This window comes from Saccostrea echinata, unplaced genomic scaffold (assembly GCF_033153115.1).
Source record: "Saccostrea echinata isolate AGI-Se365-2 ecotype Australia unplaced genomic scaffold, CSIRO_AGI_Sech_v1 ptg000340l, whole genome shotgun sequence".
Lineage (NCBI taxonomy): Eukaryota > Metazoa > Mollusca > Bivalvia > Ostreida > Ostreidae > Saccostrea > Saccostrea echinata.
The window spans coordinates 22,025-39,719 of NW_026890088.1; the positions used below are offsets into that span (position 1 = coordinate 22,025).

At 34.6% G+C, this 17,695-nt stretch overlaps 2 protein-coding genes and 1 long non-coding RNA gene across 3 annotated transcripts; 1 reads left to right on the forward strand and 2 right to left on the reverse strand.

Annotated features, from left to right (window-relative positions):
* Positions 1-11: 11 nt before the first annotated feature.
* LOC133178024 (mediator of RNA polymerase II transcription subunit 20-like) lies at positions 12-3,273 on the reverse strand. The gene is made up of 4 exons (XM_061312801.1): positions 3,221-3,273; positions 2,706-2,860; positions 1,995-2,266; positions 12-1,356 (listed from the first exon to the last, which is right to left on the reverse strand). The coding sequence occupies exons 1-4, from the start codon at positions 3,232-3,234 to the stop codon at positions 1,144-1,146; spliced, it is 654 nt and encodes a 217-aa protein (XP_061168785.1). The 5' UTR covers positions 3,235-3,273; the 3' UTR covers positions 12-1,143.
* Positions 3,274-3,476: 203 nt separating this feature from the next.
* On the forward strand, positions 3,477-12,520 carry LOC133178025 (small nuclear ribonucleoprotein F). The gene is made up of 3 exons (XM_061312802.1): positions 3,477-3,574; positions 11,689-11,814; positions 12,227-12,520. The coding sequence occupies exons 1-3, from the start codon at positions 3,569-3,571 to the stop codon at positions 12,356-12,358; spliced, it is 264 nt and encodes an 87-aa protein (XP_061168786.1). The 5' UTR covers positions 3,477-3,568; the 3' UTR covers positions 12,359-12,520.
* A 1,823-nt stretch (positions 12,521-14,343) lies between these two features.
* On the reverse strand, positions 14,344-16,844 carry LOC133178028 (uncharacterized). Its single transcript, XR_009719953.1, has 3 exons — positions 16,738-16,844; positions 15,189-15,315; positions 14,344-14,535 (listed from the first exon to the last, which is right to left on the reverse strand). It is a non-coding gene; the product is annotated as an uncharacterized LOC133178028 (long non-coding RNA).
* Positions 16,845-17,695: the final 851 nt, after the last annotated feature.

The following is a 17,695-nucleotide window of genomic DNA, read 5'->3' on the forward strand; positions in this document are numbered from 1 at the left end:
CAATACATAACCATTATTACTAGATTTATTAGATCAATTTAAGTACACATATAACATATGCTCATTAGGAAAACAATGAGTTCAACCATATACATGTAACTTAATTGTATAGGGGTGTAACAATATATACAAGTATACCACAATACATAAAAAAAAAACGTACCATATAGTGATATAAAAAAAACATATATCTGTGTATCATGATATATAGCATTTTAAGCAATTAATGTTATTTCTTTTTAGTTTTACCTAATAAAAGTGATTTTGTTAATTTACTTAATGCTATTTTTTATTGTATTCAGAGCTTATTAAATGTTTTCTTAAGTCATTTTGAATCCGATGAAATAATCTACAATTTTCATCATTTCCCATTGTAATAGAAATTTACATAGACATACAAATTATATTAAAAATATGAAAGGTGAAATATCATGATGCATATCATGATACAGCCCCTGTGCATCATGATATATCACACTACACTTTAGCCATATGATTACACCCCTGATAACTTGTATCCTTCATCTGTATTCACTGTTTTTTGTCAAATTTCTTGGAGACTTCATCATATAAAATTGTGAAGTATTACATTCGTAGCAAAAGCATGCATCTATTACAGTATAAAGTTCCTGAAAAACCTGCCCATAAACTACTTAACAAAAAAATATTACCTTTGATATAGTTGACCTATAGGCGAGTACTGTATACAGGGTTATTTTCACCCTGTGTTATTTTCACCCTTTCACTCTTGCAAATAACTTTGCCTGTTTCAAATTCCCCCAATCACAGTTCTGTTTAAGAAATTCTACTGTGTTTTTTTTAATTCCCTCCGTTTTAAATTCCCCCACCTGTGAGTAGGGCCAAATGGGCGAAAATAAAATGGGGGTGAAAATTTCCCTGTATACAGTATCAAAAAGATGTCATTGTAAAACTCATCAATTTTTCATTAGGTGATCACAAATCTGATTCAATTGTAGTTTAGCTTGATCTATACAAAAATCATACAATGTCATTACATGCCATTCCTTATCAAGCTTCAGTTTAGGAATAGTTTCTGACTTTCCCCACAATGCACTCTTTCTGGTCTTTGACCAGTGAGAACAGCATTCTTGTTTGAATCCACCCCCTGTACCAACCTTTTGATCACCTGCTAGGTTGGAGTGCTGGCACAGTTTTCCTGAAGTTATTGAAATGTTCCTGATACTGCAGTATTGTATCTGAGGGTGTGTAGACTGTGTCCGGTTTGTGTTTGAGAATAGCTGGAGGGGCATCCGCTGCACTCCCGACCAGACTCTGCAGGAGTTCTTTCATCATGTTCCAACAGTCGTTCATGATGACACAAGGGCAATATTCCACCTGAAATTAAAATCAATTCAGTTTATAGCATGAAGATTCAAACTGATCATATATGTGCATATTTTGAATCAGCAACACAAATAATTTGATTATAAAATAAATAATTATTATCTCAGTGAACTATTTATTGATAGGTTAATTGTTACTAAGATATCAATTATACAAATAATCCTTTAGTTTAATATTATTAATTTAATTACATTTTGTTAACTTTTAAAATATGTTTCTAGATGCTACAGAAACAATGTAAGCGATACTGAATATGCATGCATAATCATACAGGCCTCTATGTGACCTCCAAAATTTAGGAGCCAACTGGCTCCTAATCAGAAAAGTTTAGTAGCCAATGCAAATTTTTAGTCACCAGGTTTTTTTTAGACACCAATTTAAAAATTGATATAAGTCAATATATAGAGACATGTCCATTGCTAACTTTTAAACTTCTTTTCTACTCTATAAAAAAATTTGAAAAATGTTTATAGTTCAGTAATTTGATGATATCCAAGTCAATTTGGCCACTTATAGAAATATTTTTGGTGCTAATCATAATTTTTAGGTGCCGTGGCAACTAAATTAGTCACCTATTAGAGCACTGTCACATAAACCTTCCAGGCAAGTTCACCACAATAGCAACTAACCTCTACCAGAATTCCTTTAAAATTGGATCCAAGAGAAACAGAGCCAATTTTGATGATGAAGTCCCCTATTTCATATCTTTGACCCCTTGATTCAATTTTAAAGCCCTTTCTCTGAGAGTAAAAGCTCTCCCTCCCTGCTTTTGCCATGGTTAATTTTGTCATCAAATCCTCAAAGAGAAGGTCTGACACCAAAATCTGTCCTGATTCTGTCACGGCAAAACATGAGGCTGGGTGTTCACTGTTATGGAGAATGTGAACCACACACTGTTGAGCTATAAAGCAGAAATTTGAAATGTAATTGACTGGACACAAAATGATTTAGTACAATAATATGTCTCATTTATGCTCACTAAAATCCATTTATTTAGTACATAGATTTTCCATACGAGAACATTTATAATTGTATATAAATAGATGACACTCTCCTCAGATGCTATCTGTTGATTTCCATACATGTATCTGACATATTTTAAACTACATTTACATACAGTCAAACCTCGTTATGTTAAACTCAATGGGACTGAGAAAAAACTTCAAAATATCCGAGGGTTCGAGATATTGAGGGTAAAATACTTGAGAAATACATGGTTAGGACTTCACAATCATTTCGACATATTCATGGTATTCAAGATATCCATCACCAACATCACCAAATCTACATGTAGGATGTTCCATATGATCAGCAATGTAGCATGCTTGATTAACACTCACATGACTGCATGACATTTTGTGGATTGGACTGATATGTCTCACAATCTACCAGGAAATTGCCTGTCTTACTGGCTCCCATCATCTCCACCTGTTTCTGGAGTCCATCCACCACCTGCTGTCCACTCTTGCCCTCAGGCACTGGACAGGCAAACACACTGAAATATACAGATTTAACCTGTTTAATGTACATTATTTTCTTGTTCTTGTTTGCTGCATTACAAGATTTGGGAGGTTTCCAGTTTAATTGTTATTAATGTTTCTGAATGGACATAATATACACATAAGAATTCTGCTATAATTAGCATAAAACGTACCACCACCACCCTTCCGCCTTGGACTCCTGACATACCAATATATTAACATGAAAACAATGTAAACACAGTAAGATCCCGAATTTCCTCCACCAGAAACACATGATTTTATGTATTTTGTGAAATGACAAAATACACCAATGACAAAAATATATTGGCGTTTTAGTTTAGACACAATACATTTAGTATGATCATTTTACTTACCATACTACTCCCATCTACACTATTTATTCATTTTCCCTCCTTGTGACAGTCGAAATTGTCGGCTTTGTTAAAGGTCTGAAAAGTGAGAAAACGAATGTTTCATTTTATCAAACTATATATCTTTCTTGTTTTCTTAAGATTGCATTTATTACATAATTCTTTTTTAATTTAACAACATTCTGTTTTTGAAAATCTGAGTTTTACTTTATTACAATATCTCACACAATGTTTTAAACTTGTTTCGTTTTCTAAAATTAAGAATCTCAGATTGCGCATGTCAAACGTTTGGAAGCACGCCGGGTTGAGCATCAAATATAGTTTATTGTAGTAAATTTGACAACAAATACAATGGCGGTAAGTAAAATCACTCTTTCTAGACGTAAATGGATATATAGTATTGAGTTACTGAACAAGGATGTTTTGAAATACATGTGAATACAGTGATTCTGATGAAAAGATAGCACTTGCTATTTAACAAGTTGGGATCAACTACCCCAATTTGTCAGAAGACAGAAAAACTTCTTGGGGATCAGTCTCACAGACTAGAGTTATGAAAAAAAAATCGCTTGCCAAAAGTTCTTGCAGTATATATTTATGCAGGTTAAAAAAAACAAAGAAACAAACAAAAGAAAAGTTTTGGCCGTGTAAATTATTTATATATCACATGGATGTGCCCCAAATGGGCTATAATGATTATATCGTTTGGTCCCAATTTATTTATTGCACACATTTAAACAAGGCTACTGCCCCTTACCAGGTTGGAACCACTTGCCCAAATCAGAAATGGCATATAATAACCTATTTGGAATATATAGTTAACAAAGAAACTGGGGGGATAAGCCGAGCCATATGCCTACATACATGTAACGATCGATAAAAAATCAATAAATTCATTTTACAAAAATTTCACTTTTTGTTGAATTAATGTAATGCTTATTACCATTTGCATATAAATTTGACAAAACCTGAATACTGTAACAGCGAAAATGATTCTGATTAACACAACAAAATGGTATCACGCTCAATTTTCACAGAAACTGACATAAATTGGATGATATAACTAAATTTTTTAAATAGAGTGGGTCTTCGTTCCATTTTTTTGAGAACGATTAATGAAAGGCAATGGAAGGATGTTGCTTTTTACACTTGCAAAAATTTGGTATGAAGACCTACTCTACATAAAATATTAAGTTAACTTACTTAAATTTTCACCGTGGTCTTAAAAAATTCTAAGTCCGAAAACGCTTGCTAAATATAAGAGAACTGTATGCTATTTAAAGAAACATGTAAGTGCGACTCCGTGGTCTAGTGGTTAGCGAGGAGCTCTTCAAAGTAACGTTTATTGAGGAAAGTGTTCGAGTCATGCTCTGATTTTTTGATTTTTTTTTTTTTTTTTTGGTTTTAATTTTGTTTTACTTTATAAAAAAATATCTATAGGAATAACATATTTTTCACTGGAAATAAAATATATACATGTAGTTATGAACTTATTTACAGTAAATTATTTAAAATGCCGGATAAAAGTTATAATTATAGATATTTGAATACTTTTATTCCCGTTTTTATTTATTTTAAATAAAAGCGCTTCTAGATCACCATTATCATTATATATGATGTTAACATTTTTATATTATCTCCACAATAAGTGTAAACACTCAATATGCAGATTAATTAATAGAAGTTCTTACCCATGTTAGACATTTGTGACAGTAAATGGAAGTCAACTGTTTAGCTTGTTTAGAATATAAATATCATTTTGAAAACTACGGTAAACATTAAAATGCTTAAGTAAATTCGAACAATTGAGAGATTTTTTCCAATAAATGTTCTTGCATAGCCAAAAAATGGGCATGGGCACATGGCTCGTCTTATCCCCCCAGATTCTTTGCTGCAGATCTGTAGGAATGTGACTAAAATGGGTAGTAAAACCCGGGCCGGGCCGGGAATTTTGAAACTGAAAACCGGGTTTTCGCTAATTACTGAAAAAATACTGAATCTTCATCACGAAACTTACAGATGTAATTTAATACAACAAAATGTATCTTCGCCGAGAGTTTTAACACCAAATATTATGTTTTTCAATTATAATTAACGATTGTCATTTGCCCGGTGACTAAAATGGGTATAGTAAGCCCAATTTATTCATTTTGGTGATTTAAAGCTAATTACACTCAAAAAATGGGATTTCTTTGTGTTTTATCGTTGTTTGTTAACTTTAAGAACTTAAATATTATGACAATTGCAAAAATTAATGTCGATAATTAAAATAGTCGCCAATTTTTGATACCCGGGACAGTCCAAAACCAGACGTGTTTGCCCGAGACAAACTGGAATATTCCAAAAAATTGCCATCAGATAACTGGGTGCAGAGAATAATGTAGAATTTATTGAAAATGTAACCTAAACCCCCCTCCCCCCCCCCCCCTCCAAATAAAATAAATCAACAATTCGAGAAAATAAATGAAATACACACAAAAATCCTGACAATTCTTTTTAGCTCACCTCGACGAAGTCGAGATGAGCTTATGCTATACCCCCGGCGTCGGCGTCGGCGTCGGTGTCGGCGTCGGCGTTAGCGTCGGCGTCCCAGGTTAAAGTTTTAGGAGCAAGTCCCATTCCCAAGTAACTATAAGCCCTACCTGGACCAAACTTGCATGGATGATGCATCTAGGGATGGACACTACCACACTTGCTTCGGATGCTGGATCTGACCTAGATTTTCCGGATGAGTGACCAGGTTAAAGTTTTAGGAGCATGTCCATTCCCAAGTAACTGTAAGCCCTACCTTGACCAAACTTGCATGGATGATGCATCTAGGGATGGACACTACCACACTTGCTTCGGATGCTGGATCTGACCTAGATTTTCCAGATGAGTGGCCAGGTTAAACTTTTAGGAGCAGGTCCATTCCCAAGAAACTATAAGCCCTATCTTGACCAAACTTGCATGGATGATGCATCTAAGGATGGACACTACCACATTTGCTTTGGATGCTGGATCTGACCTAGATTTTCCGGATGAGTGACCAGGTTTAAGTTTGAGGAGCAGGTCCATTCCCAAGTAACTATAAGCCCTACCTTGACCAAACTTGCATGGATGATGCATCTAGGGATGGACATGGCCACACTGACTTCGGATGCTGGATCTGTCCTAGATTTTCCGGATGAGTGACCAGGTTAAAGTTTTAGGAGCAGGTCCATTCCCAAGTAACTGTAAGCCCTACCTTGACCAAACTTGCATGGATGATGCATCTAGGGATGGACACTACCACACTTGCTTCGGATGCTGGATCTGACCTAGATTTTCCAGATGAGTGGCCAGGTTAAACTTTTAGGAGCAGGTCCATTCCCAAGAAACTATAAGCCCTATCTTGACCAAACTTGCATGGATGATGCATCTAAGGATGGACACTACCACATTTGCTTCGGATGCTGGATCTGACCTAGATTTTCCGGATGAGTGACCAGGTTTAAGTTTGAGGAGCAGGTCCATTCCCAAGTAACTATAAGCCCTACCTTGACCAAACTTGCATGGTTGATGCATCTAGGGATGGACATGGCCACACTGACTTCGGATGCTGGATCTGACCTAGATTTTCCGGATGAGTGGCCAGGTTAAAGTTTTAGGAGCAGGTCCATTCCCAAGTAACTATAAGCCCTACCTTGACCAAACTTGCATGGATGATGCATCTAGGGATGGACATGGCCACACTGACTTCGGATGCTGGATCTGACCTAGATTTTCCGGATGAGTGGCCAGGTCGAAGTTTTAGGAGCAGGTCCATTCCCAAGTAACTATAAGCCCTACCTTGACCAAACTTGCATGGATGATGCATCTAGGGATGGACACTACCACGCTTGCTTCAGATGCTGGATCTGACCTAGATTTTCCAGATGAGTGACCAGGTTAAAGTTTGAGGAGCAGGTCCATTCCCAAGTAACTATAAGCCCTACCTGGACCAAACTTGCATGGATGATGCATCCAGTGATGGACACTACCACACTTGCTTCGGATGCTGGATCTGACCCAGATTTTCCACATGTGAGACCAGGTTTAGATTTAGGAGTAGTCTCGTTCCCAAGTAACTATAAGCCCTACCTGGACCAAACTTTCATGGATGATGCATCTAGGGATGTACACTAACCAACCTGCTTCGAATGCTGGATCTGACCTAGATTTTCCACATGAGTGAATTTTAGCCATATTTTAACCAAATTAGCATGGATGATGTATCTAGGGATGGACACTTCCAGACTTGCCTTGGATTCTGAATCTGACGTACATTTTCCAGATGAGTGACCAGGGTAATTTTTTTGGAGTAGCTATATAATATTATGGCCTGTTATGATTAAAGTTGCATAGATGGTGCATCTAAGGATGAAAACTTCCAGACTTGCTTTGGATGTTGGAACTGACCAAAATTTTCTTGATTACTAAACAGGTCAAAAGTTTTTTGAGCAGGTCTATAATTAAATCAAACTTGCATGGATATTGATCTTAGGATGTAACCTAACTAGAAAAAAAATATGTGAAATTTGCCTTACATGTAGATAACATTCGTCGAGGTGAGCTTCGTAATCTTTGATTACCTATGTTTTTATAAATACTAATGGAGTTATGTATTTTAATGATTTGACAAAAGAAAGACTGTAGGCTACAGCTAGATTTGTAATCAGGTAATCATTTCCCCGAAATTACATGTATATGTCTGCAGAGCTAGCTTGGAACATGGTAAATTAAGATCATGAAGATATTACCAGTAAATTTAATAAAATCTACGCAGTTGGCTTGGTTCAGGAATATTTACTACTCTCATCATTATCTCGGAAATTTAAGGTTCGTCCCGGGTAAATGTGTCCAGTTTTGGTCGGTCCTGGGTATTCAAAAAATGCATTTATTTTCTACAATCGGTAAATATTTATAAAATGGTTATAATTTTTTGGCAGTTTAAGTTCATTTCGATCTATCCAATGCAAAAAACTGCAATTATTTCAATAATATTAAGTACAAAACACCAAAATATGTAAACCGGGTTTACTACCCATTTTAGTCACCGGGAAAATGACAATCATCGATAATAATTGAAAAAGTAATACTTGGAGTTGAAACTCTCAGCGAAGGCATATTGTGTTTTTAGCTCACCTGAGCTGAAAGCTCAAGTGAGCTTTTCTGATCACCCGTTGTCCGTCGTCCGTCCGTCTGTAAACTTTTCACATTTTCAACTTCTTCTCAAGAACCACTGGGCCAATTTTAACCAAACTTGGTGCAAAGCATTCTTGGGTGAAGGGGAGTTTAAATTGTTAAAATGAAGGGCCATGTCCCCTTCAAAAGGGAGATAATCAAGAAAATACAAAAATTGGGTGGGGTCATTAAAAAATCTTCTTCTCAAGAACCATTGGGCCAGAAAAGCTGAAATTTATGTGGAAGCATCCTGGGATAGTGTAGATTCTAAATTGGTCAAATCATGGCCCCCGGGGATAGGGCGGGGCCACAATGTAGTAAAAATCTTTAAAAATCTTCTTCTCAAGAACTACTGGGCCAGAAAAGCTGAAACTTATGTGGAAGCATCCTGGGGTAATGTAGATTCTATATTGTTCAAATCATGACCCCCAGGGGTAGGGCGGGGCCACAATAGGGAATCCAAGTTTTACATTGAAATATGTAGTAAAAGTCTTTAAAAATCTTCTTCTCAAGAACCACTGTGCCAGAAAAGGTGAAACTTATGTGGAAGCATCCTTGGGTAGTGTAGATTCTAAATTGTTCAAATCATGACCCCTGGGGGTAGGGCGGGGCCACAATAAGGAATCCAAGTTTTACATTGAAATATGTAATAAAGATCTTTAAAAATCTTCTTCTCAAGAACCACTTAGCCAGAAAAGCTGAAACTTATGTTGAAGCATCCTTAGGTAGTGTAGATTCTAAATTGTTCAAATCATGACCCCCAGGGGTAGGGCGGGGCCACAATAGGGAATCCAAGTTTTACATTGAAATATGTAATGAAGATCTTTAAAAATCTTCTTCTCAAGAACTACTGGGCCAGAAAAGCTGAAACTTATGTTGAAGCATCCTTGGGTAGTGTAGATTCTAAATTGTTCAAATCATGACCCCCGGGGGTAGGGCGGGGCCACAATAGGGAATCCAAGTTTTACATTGAAATATGTAATAAAGATCTTTAAAAATCTTCTTCTCAAGAACCACTGGGCCAGAAAGACTGAAACTTATGTTGAAGCATCCTTGGGTAGTGTAGATTCTAAATTGTTCAAATCATGACCCATGGGGGTATTGCGGGGCCACAATAAGTACTACAAGGGGATGAAATCAGGTGAAAAACAGCAAGGCCAAAGTTTCTCAGGTGAGCGTTGTGGCCCATGGGCCTCTTGTATTTAACTATATCTGTAAGTTTCATGACAAATAATTAAGTATTTTTTCAGTAATTAGCAAAAACCCGGTTTTCAGTTTCAAAATTCCCGGCCCAGCCCGGGTTTTACTACCCATTTTAGTCACACTCGATCTGTAGCTCTCTGGTCTGAAAAAAATGGGATTGATGACCAGAGCTACAGTGTCATTCACTGTATATTTATTGCAGACAAAAAGTGCACTGTTTATCAATTTATTTTTTTGTATACTTCAGCAGGTTGGGACCATTCGCCCAAATGGGATATAATATCCCAAATGGGATATAAATTTACAATGCAAAAAACGAAAATTTTTATCTTGGCTATAAATATCATAAATCCGCATCAAGATACTTATAAAGGAATAACTTTTGGTTAACAAGTTTTTCTGTATGACCACTGTTTAAGAGATTGATCCATCGGAAGTTCGTAAACTTCTTGGGGATCAATCTAACAAACCGTAGGGTTGCAGAAAAACTTGCTTGCCAAAAGTTATTCCTTTTAAAGTATTTTGATGCGGATTTATGATATTTATAGCCAAAATAAAAATTTTCATTTTTTTTTTTGCACTGTATATTTATATCCCATTTGGGATATTATATCCCTGGCCAGACAGGTTATTATATCCCATTTGTTCCAAACCTGTTCAAAATATTGCTAACCATGTGTTCCTAATATATTATTTAATACTACTTCCTCATCAAAATGCATGTACAAGTCATGCACAAAGTGCATTGGACTGAATTGTCTTGCCACCCAAAATGGCAGTATGAATAGCAGAAATTTTTTGATAAGGCCCAGGAGGGCTATTAACAAAGATATTGGGGAATATTTTGTTGTGGAAGTAGTAAAGGAATATGTAAGGAACACAGGGTTAGTAATATTTTGAGATGACATCTTAAATATACGGAGGAATAAACCCAGAAAACAGCACACTTTTCTGTGTGCAATAAATATACACTTTTTTCAGTGGGTGGCACTGTAGCTCTCTGGTAGTCCATACCAATTTTTTCAGACTAGCGAGCTACAGATCTGCAGCTAATGCCAAACAGACTCAAGCATTTGTTAAAAAATTTTGTTTCATACAGTTAGCTAAGTTTTCTAATATTCTGAATAGTAGAAAACTAGCATACTGTATGAAATAAATGCCTGTACTTGTAAATGAATTTAACTTTACAGAGCAAAAAATGGAAATTTTTCTATGAACTATAAATGTTGTAAATCTGCATCAAAATGCTTTCAAGTAAACAACTTTTGGTAAATAATTATTCTTGGATTCCATGTTTAGGAAGTTGATCCCTTGAAAGATCTTTAACTTTGTAGGGATCAATCTATAAACTGTAGGGATATAGAAAAACTTGCTTGCCACAAGTCATTGCATTTAAAATAATAAGTATATTTTTGCAGATTTACAATAGTTCAAGCCAAAATAAAAATTTTCATTCATTGCAAGCTTTAAATTTTTGTCCCATTTCGGATATCCTAAACAGGTTATTATACATCCCATTTGTGCTATTGGTTGCAAGCTGCTTAAGCCATGCCGTTAAACTTACTTTTCATAATGATCAGACCCGATTCAATATGGATTATTGCTGAAAGAATGCTTGTATAAAGACCGTAAATATTAAATAATAGTAAATTATTTGCAGTTTTGTTAACATTGCGCATTCACCATTGCATCTTGGTCAATGCTGAACGTTACAATAGCCAAAATAATCTCGTGTCATGCCCTTACCTGAACCATTATGACCATAGGACAATTAATTTAATGATGGAACATTTATCTATGGTTAGTACTGCATGAATTTACCCACTTTCCAGGCCAGTGCTGTGGTATACTATAACTTGACACACTCCTGCTTGCCCCTTCTTGTTTAGGGCACAGGAAATTTGCTCCCAGCACTGACAACCACAAATTCATTGTTTTCAGGCTAACTCGGAAAAGTTAAGAGCTACTTAACAAAATAAATGTACTACAAAAAAATACTCTCATATTCTAAACAGCGATTGAGTATAAAGTATTTATAATGTGTAAATCAAAATCATTAACCTGTGTTACTTTATATATTTCAGTCTCTTCCTATGAACCCTAAGCCATTTCTTAATGGATTGACAGGCAAACCAGTAATGGTAAAACTAAAGTGGGGTATGGAATACAAGGGATACTTAGTGTCGGTAGATGGATACATGAACTTACAGGTAAAACATTCATTATGGCGAAAGAGTAATTTTTCACCAATCTTAAGTGATATACATGTATATCAGTTTTTCTTGTATTTCTTTACATTCATATATTATTACATAGTGGTAATTCTGACACTGTTGGATTTGTATTAAAAGTCTAATTAATTTATAGACATTAACTTTACAGTACAAAATTTTAAGTTTTATTATTCATCAATGAGCATAAGATCATTTCTAATGAGAAAATAAATGTACATATTACTGAATAAATCCATATGAAGTAATGGACCAGAAACATCAAAATATGGAATACTTAATTGAAATGCAGTACTATTCAAATGTATAGTATACCATCTGTATATTTATTGTATTTCTTGAGACATGATAAAGTTATATTTAAGTAATTTTTGAAATTTTTCATTCTCAGCTTGCCAACACAGAGGAATATATTGACGGGGCCCAGACAGGGAATCTAGGAGAAGTTCTCATTCGCTGCAATAATGTACTGTATATACGAGGAGTAGAGGAGGAGGACGAGGAGGGGGAGATGAAGGACTGATCACTTCTCCACAGTGTGGAAGAGGCAGCAATCCTCGTTCATCATGTTCATCTCATCATGCTCTCATCTGTCATTTCACAGACTCGTACATTTTATGTTGTTTTTGTAGACCTCTACAATTATGTTTTTATGGAATCGAAATATAATGATGTAAATATAACGGTCATATGCAAAAAAAAAAGTTTTCATGTTTTTGTTATTTTTTTCGAGGGCAGAAGAATGGTATTTTTGGAATTGCAAATAAAATATGAAGTATAGGGCAAAGAAAATCATTTAAGAAATACATGTACAATGGAAAGTAAGGTCAGATGAAAAAAAATCATACCCAGTTAATGGACCTGATACGATATTTGAAATATAATTTAATTTTCTCTCATCAGGATATTTTTTTCATAGGACAGCTTGTAAATATGACATCTAAAAACTTCAAACAAGACCAAAATTTTTACCAACAGATTTGAGTAGATGAGAAAGAATTAGATGACCTCTATTGATTTCGGGGTCATCTCTTAAGTAGTCAGTATCGTCCATTTCTACCCTTCATCTTTGACATTATGACTGCAAAATCAATTGGTCACTTACTCCCTAGGGGGAACCAGTGTACCAAGGTTGATGTCTGTGAAGCAAAAGGCTCTTAAGATATTGAGCAGTTATTGTCTTCCTATGTCCAGTTTGACCCCTGACCTTTGATCTTGTGACCTCAAAATCAGTAAGGGTCATTTACTCCAACGTATGCAAAGTTTGACATCTGACAAGCAAAGTGTTCTCAAGATACCGAGTAGACAATATCTTCCTACAGTGGTCAAAATGCACACACAATCTTTTTTCTTCCAAAATTCAAATATCTTTGCTTAAATAGGTGCTTTTCTTACTGAAGAAGTGATATCTAGTTAAACAACTTTGTCCATTAAGCCACAGTTGTGTGAAAAATGGGGAAAATGTAGGTATACAGTTCAATATAGATGTTGAAAAGTTTTGGAATATTATTAAGTTTCATTACTGAAAAAGTTTCTTGGAACATTTTCAAGAGTCTATTTTTACATTTTTCCTCAATTAAAATTTTCAAATTAGATTTCCATTGAAAAAAAATATCATATGAGCATGAAGTTTTAAGTGTGCAAATGACATATGTTCGAAAGGAATATCTATCATAGTAACATATACTTAAAAACATTTTGTTAATCGGATATTCATATTCTTTTACACAATTTGTGATGCTGTAATTTACTTGATACGAAGACTCCAAAACCCAACATAAAAGACTCTTTAGCTGATATATGGTACACAAGTTCATACAAAGTTTTCTTTCTGTTAGAAGAATTTTTTTTTACATAATTATAATGTGTAGCTAGCCCTCTACCAAAATTGAGAAAAATATTTTATATGAGTCCAAGGATAAGCCCCATGAAGTTAATTGATCAATGATCATATATTGGAAATTTATTACACATTGTGCCTTTGAAACTTTTATCCCTGAATATTAAGACAATTTGTATGCATGAGGCTGGTAAGTATACATGTACATGTAGGTGGTGCTAAATTGATTATTTGACATGACATGTATAATTCTAAATATAATTCATCTTATGGAAGTGTTAAAATATGATTTTTCTACACATGTATATTTTAATGGTCCTAACTTTGAAAACAAGTTAAAAGCCCTCAAATAGCAATCATGCAGGATTGTTTAGGATCAGGTATGTAAGTTGGAAGAAAACATTTTCATGTAAAATAATACATTAATTTAATTTTATATCAAGCTTTGTCAATATTTCATTAAAATCTTCTCTTTTATGAAATACAGTTGAACATGGTTATCTTGAACACTGACGTCTTGAATACCAGGGATATGTCAAAATGTGTTGGCAGTCCCAAATACATTTTCTTTATGTTTTTTATCCTCAGATATCTCAAAGTATAATCTTGGTCCTATCAAGTTCAAGATAATGAGATTTGACTGTATACTAAAAATAAGCATAAAATGATTATCTTAAATGAGGTATATTTTATTTTGTACAAAACATAAATGGAGACACACTCCTTTTTAAAAAAAATTACCAAAATGCTTTATATATATATTAAAAAAGGTGTCATATTCTACGTATAATGTCACACTTTTTAAACTCCATCTGTTTAAAGCATTGGCATTCTCTCTCTCACTCTAGGGACATTTTCATCTGCAAAGAAAATAAAGAAACATCTAATATAGCAAAATAATTATTACAATTTCTTACAGAGAAGTTGGCCCATGGCCTATATCACCTTACACTAAGTGTCGAATCTATGGTGATAGACTGCTATTCCATATTGAAGCCCTAATATAGCAAAATGGAAGAGAGTATATTTTGAAAGAAAAAAAAACAGAATTAACACTGCATGAGGATTTAACACTACATACTTCTTTGACATTCTGCACAGACATGCTGTTAACACACAAGGCAATCATCCCTGCATGAGTGTGTGCTCCCAGAAGAAAACTTTACACCAATATTGATGCCCCATCAGGCTAAAGCACAGATTGCCATTATTGCAGAGACATATTTCTAATATATGTTTACTTAAATTTTTAGTCCCTAGCGTGGCACAGTGTTTAGAGTGTTTGCTCTAGAGTCGCTGTGTAAGGAGTTGATCCCTACAACGCAGGTTCAAATCCACTGCAGGATGTGGAGAACAATCCTTTGGATGAGACCGTATAAAATCTCTTCTATTTCAGTGTTCATTTATTGTTTACTTTTAAATCTCTCCCTATATATATCTCAGTCAATGAAACCTTTGGTGTTTTAAATTTGAGCTTAAAACAACCTTATAACAATTCATAAAATAGCATTACCATTTCTGATCAGCTGGTTTTAGCAATATTTCCTGTTATTTCTGCAACATTAGCAGCATCAGCAGCGGACATCTCCCTGGCAACCAGGACTACAACAATAAATACACCCCAGCTCTTTGCTGCCTTCCTGTTAAATGTCATAAAATGGCATATATTATAAGCTTCATAAATTAGATTTAACATCAAGATCATATTTACAGAAGTTTACATTCTAAAGTAACATAAAGGATAGTGTTTCAAAACCTGTCAATCCTGGGAGAGAGAACTGATCAAAGGCTGATATGTACAAATCATACTCAAAATTTTCCAAAACTATAAATATTTATATCAGTATTGTAGCAGAACTCTTAAATTTGTTTGTTTCTTTTTCTAGATATTGAGTTTTAATTCCCAGTTGCCAGAACTATTATCATCTGAGGAGACATGGTTATTTTAACTAAAACATTCTCCAGTAAGTAAAACTCTAGAATATTATGATGTCCCAGTCTATTCAATCATCGGTAAAAAAAAAAAATGCTTCCAATAGGGATGTGCGATTTTATCTGTAAACCAGTATATCATGATTTTTTTATTGCGCGATATATATTGTGATACAGAGACTAAAATACCGGTATTTAGTATGTAATTAAAAATTCCAGAAATATTATTAATTCCATTTAAGGTGTGCCGTTTCGCATTACGTCACGATCTTTTTCGACAGATGCAACCTAGCATAAACAATTCAAGCCCCCGCTGTGTGATTGGTCAACTCATTTTATCAACATTGATACAGAAATAGTCTGTTGCACAAGCAACCAGTCAGGGATAAGAAGAAACTTCCAGTCATATAACTTGCGGTTAGGAGGCGTGTACTATTTACCTTGAGCGCAGCTGTCATCATAGGTTGTGACGTAATGCAAAACAGCACACTAAACTGGAATTAATAATAATTTATATTTTTTTCACACTCTTGAATTACAATTACAGGAATTGTAAAAAATGTTGTAAAACAATGGCATTCTAGCACACAACCATGCTTTATTAACATATAAATAAAAATTTGAAAAATGAATTTATGTTTCCATACTATATTTGTAAGAAAAACCATGGAAATTCATTTAAAATCATAGTGAACAGGTGAACATGGTGAAAATTATGTGTAAAAATATCATGTTATTTTCGTGATATTTTTGGCAAAAATCGCGATAAATCACGATACAATTTTTTTGGCGATACCCATCTCTAGCTTCCAAATAAGTTTTCATTCTGCTACAGTGAAAAAGCCAGTTATTAATCAAGTCATACCTCGGAACTGATCTCAGACTCAATCAGTCAATACCTTTCTTTATCATGTTTATCTAGAGTTTTTAAAACTGCATCTTAGACATAAATATCATTTATGTCTTTGCATAGGTGAAAATTCTTGTTTAATTTAAAAAGATGATCAAAATATGTTCTCTAATCAGCTGCTAAAGTAAAATTAAAAGACTGAAATAATTCGGGCTAAACGATGGTCGAAAGAACAGATCAGCTCATTCACTTTGTGTGATTACTGAATAAACAATTGTACCATACAAATGGGTTTGACCATACTGCCTTTACAATGTCCTTTGCCCCCATGTTAATTATATTATAGGCCTTTGTTGCTTCACGTGTACGCGTGTTTACAAACTGAAAGAAAAAATGCAAACGGTAAAACTAGAATAGTGAATGCCGACTCACGACTCTCTCGGTTTTCTATTGTACAGTATTCAAGTGAAAACGACACTTCAAAATGCAGAACAGCACTAGAATTTGAAAATGTCACTTAGGAATTTGCAAAAATATATACTTATAATGATCTTTGAGGATTTTTTAAAATTATATTTTAAAAAATTATAAGAAATAAACTATATTAGTTAGCTTAAATATAATGAGCTTTCTTTATGTATATTACACGTAAGTATACATTTTGTCAGACGCATGCACGGATCTGGGGGGGGGGGGGGGTTCCGGACCCCCCCCCCTAGAATTTGCAGAGTTATCAAACAGTTAAATGTATATATACTGAACCAACTAGAACTGATCTTGGAGCCCCCCCCCCCCCCCCCAGAAAACGCGGATCCGTGTTAAGTTGGTATAAAAGTCATAGATATGAAGCTTTAGAAGTCAGCGACTACACCCTTCCCCCACCCCCCACGAAATAGTTGTTTTCAGGTTTGGGAAAGGAGTTATTTAAAAAAAAAATTTCAAGAAATTTCTGGGTTGGATTTTTTTTGACTGGGATGGACCCCCCCCCACCCACCCCCCCCCCACCCCCCGAAAAAAATTCTTGATCCATGTCTGCAATCTTTCGAGTCTTTTGAAGAAAAGGATAATTCTATCATATAAAACTATATTTTATATGACTATCAACTTTTTAACGAGAAATATTGGATGTTTTACCACATAAGTTGTTTAAGTTTATAGTATGAATCCTGAAAATAGAGTTCAAGTCATAGAGTTTCAACTTTAAAAAGTTTTATGACGAATATCACACCAATATATTT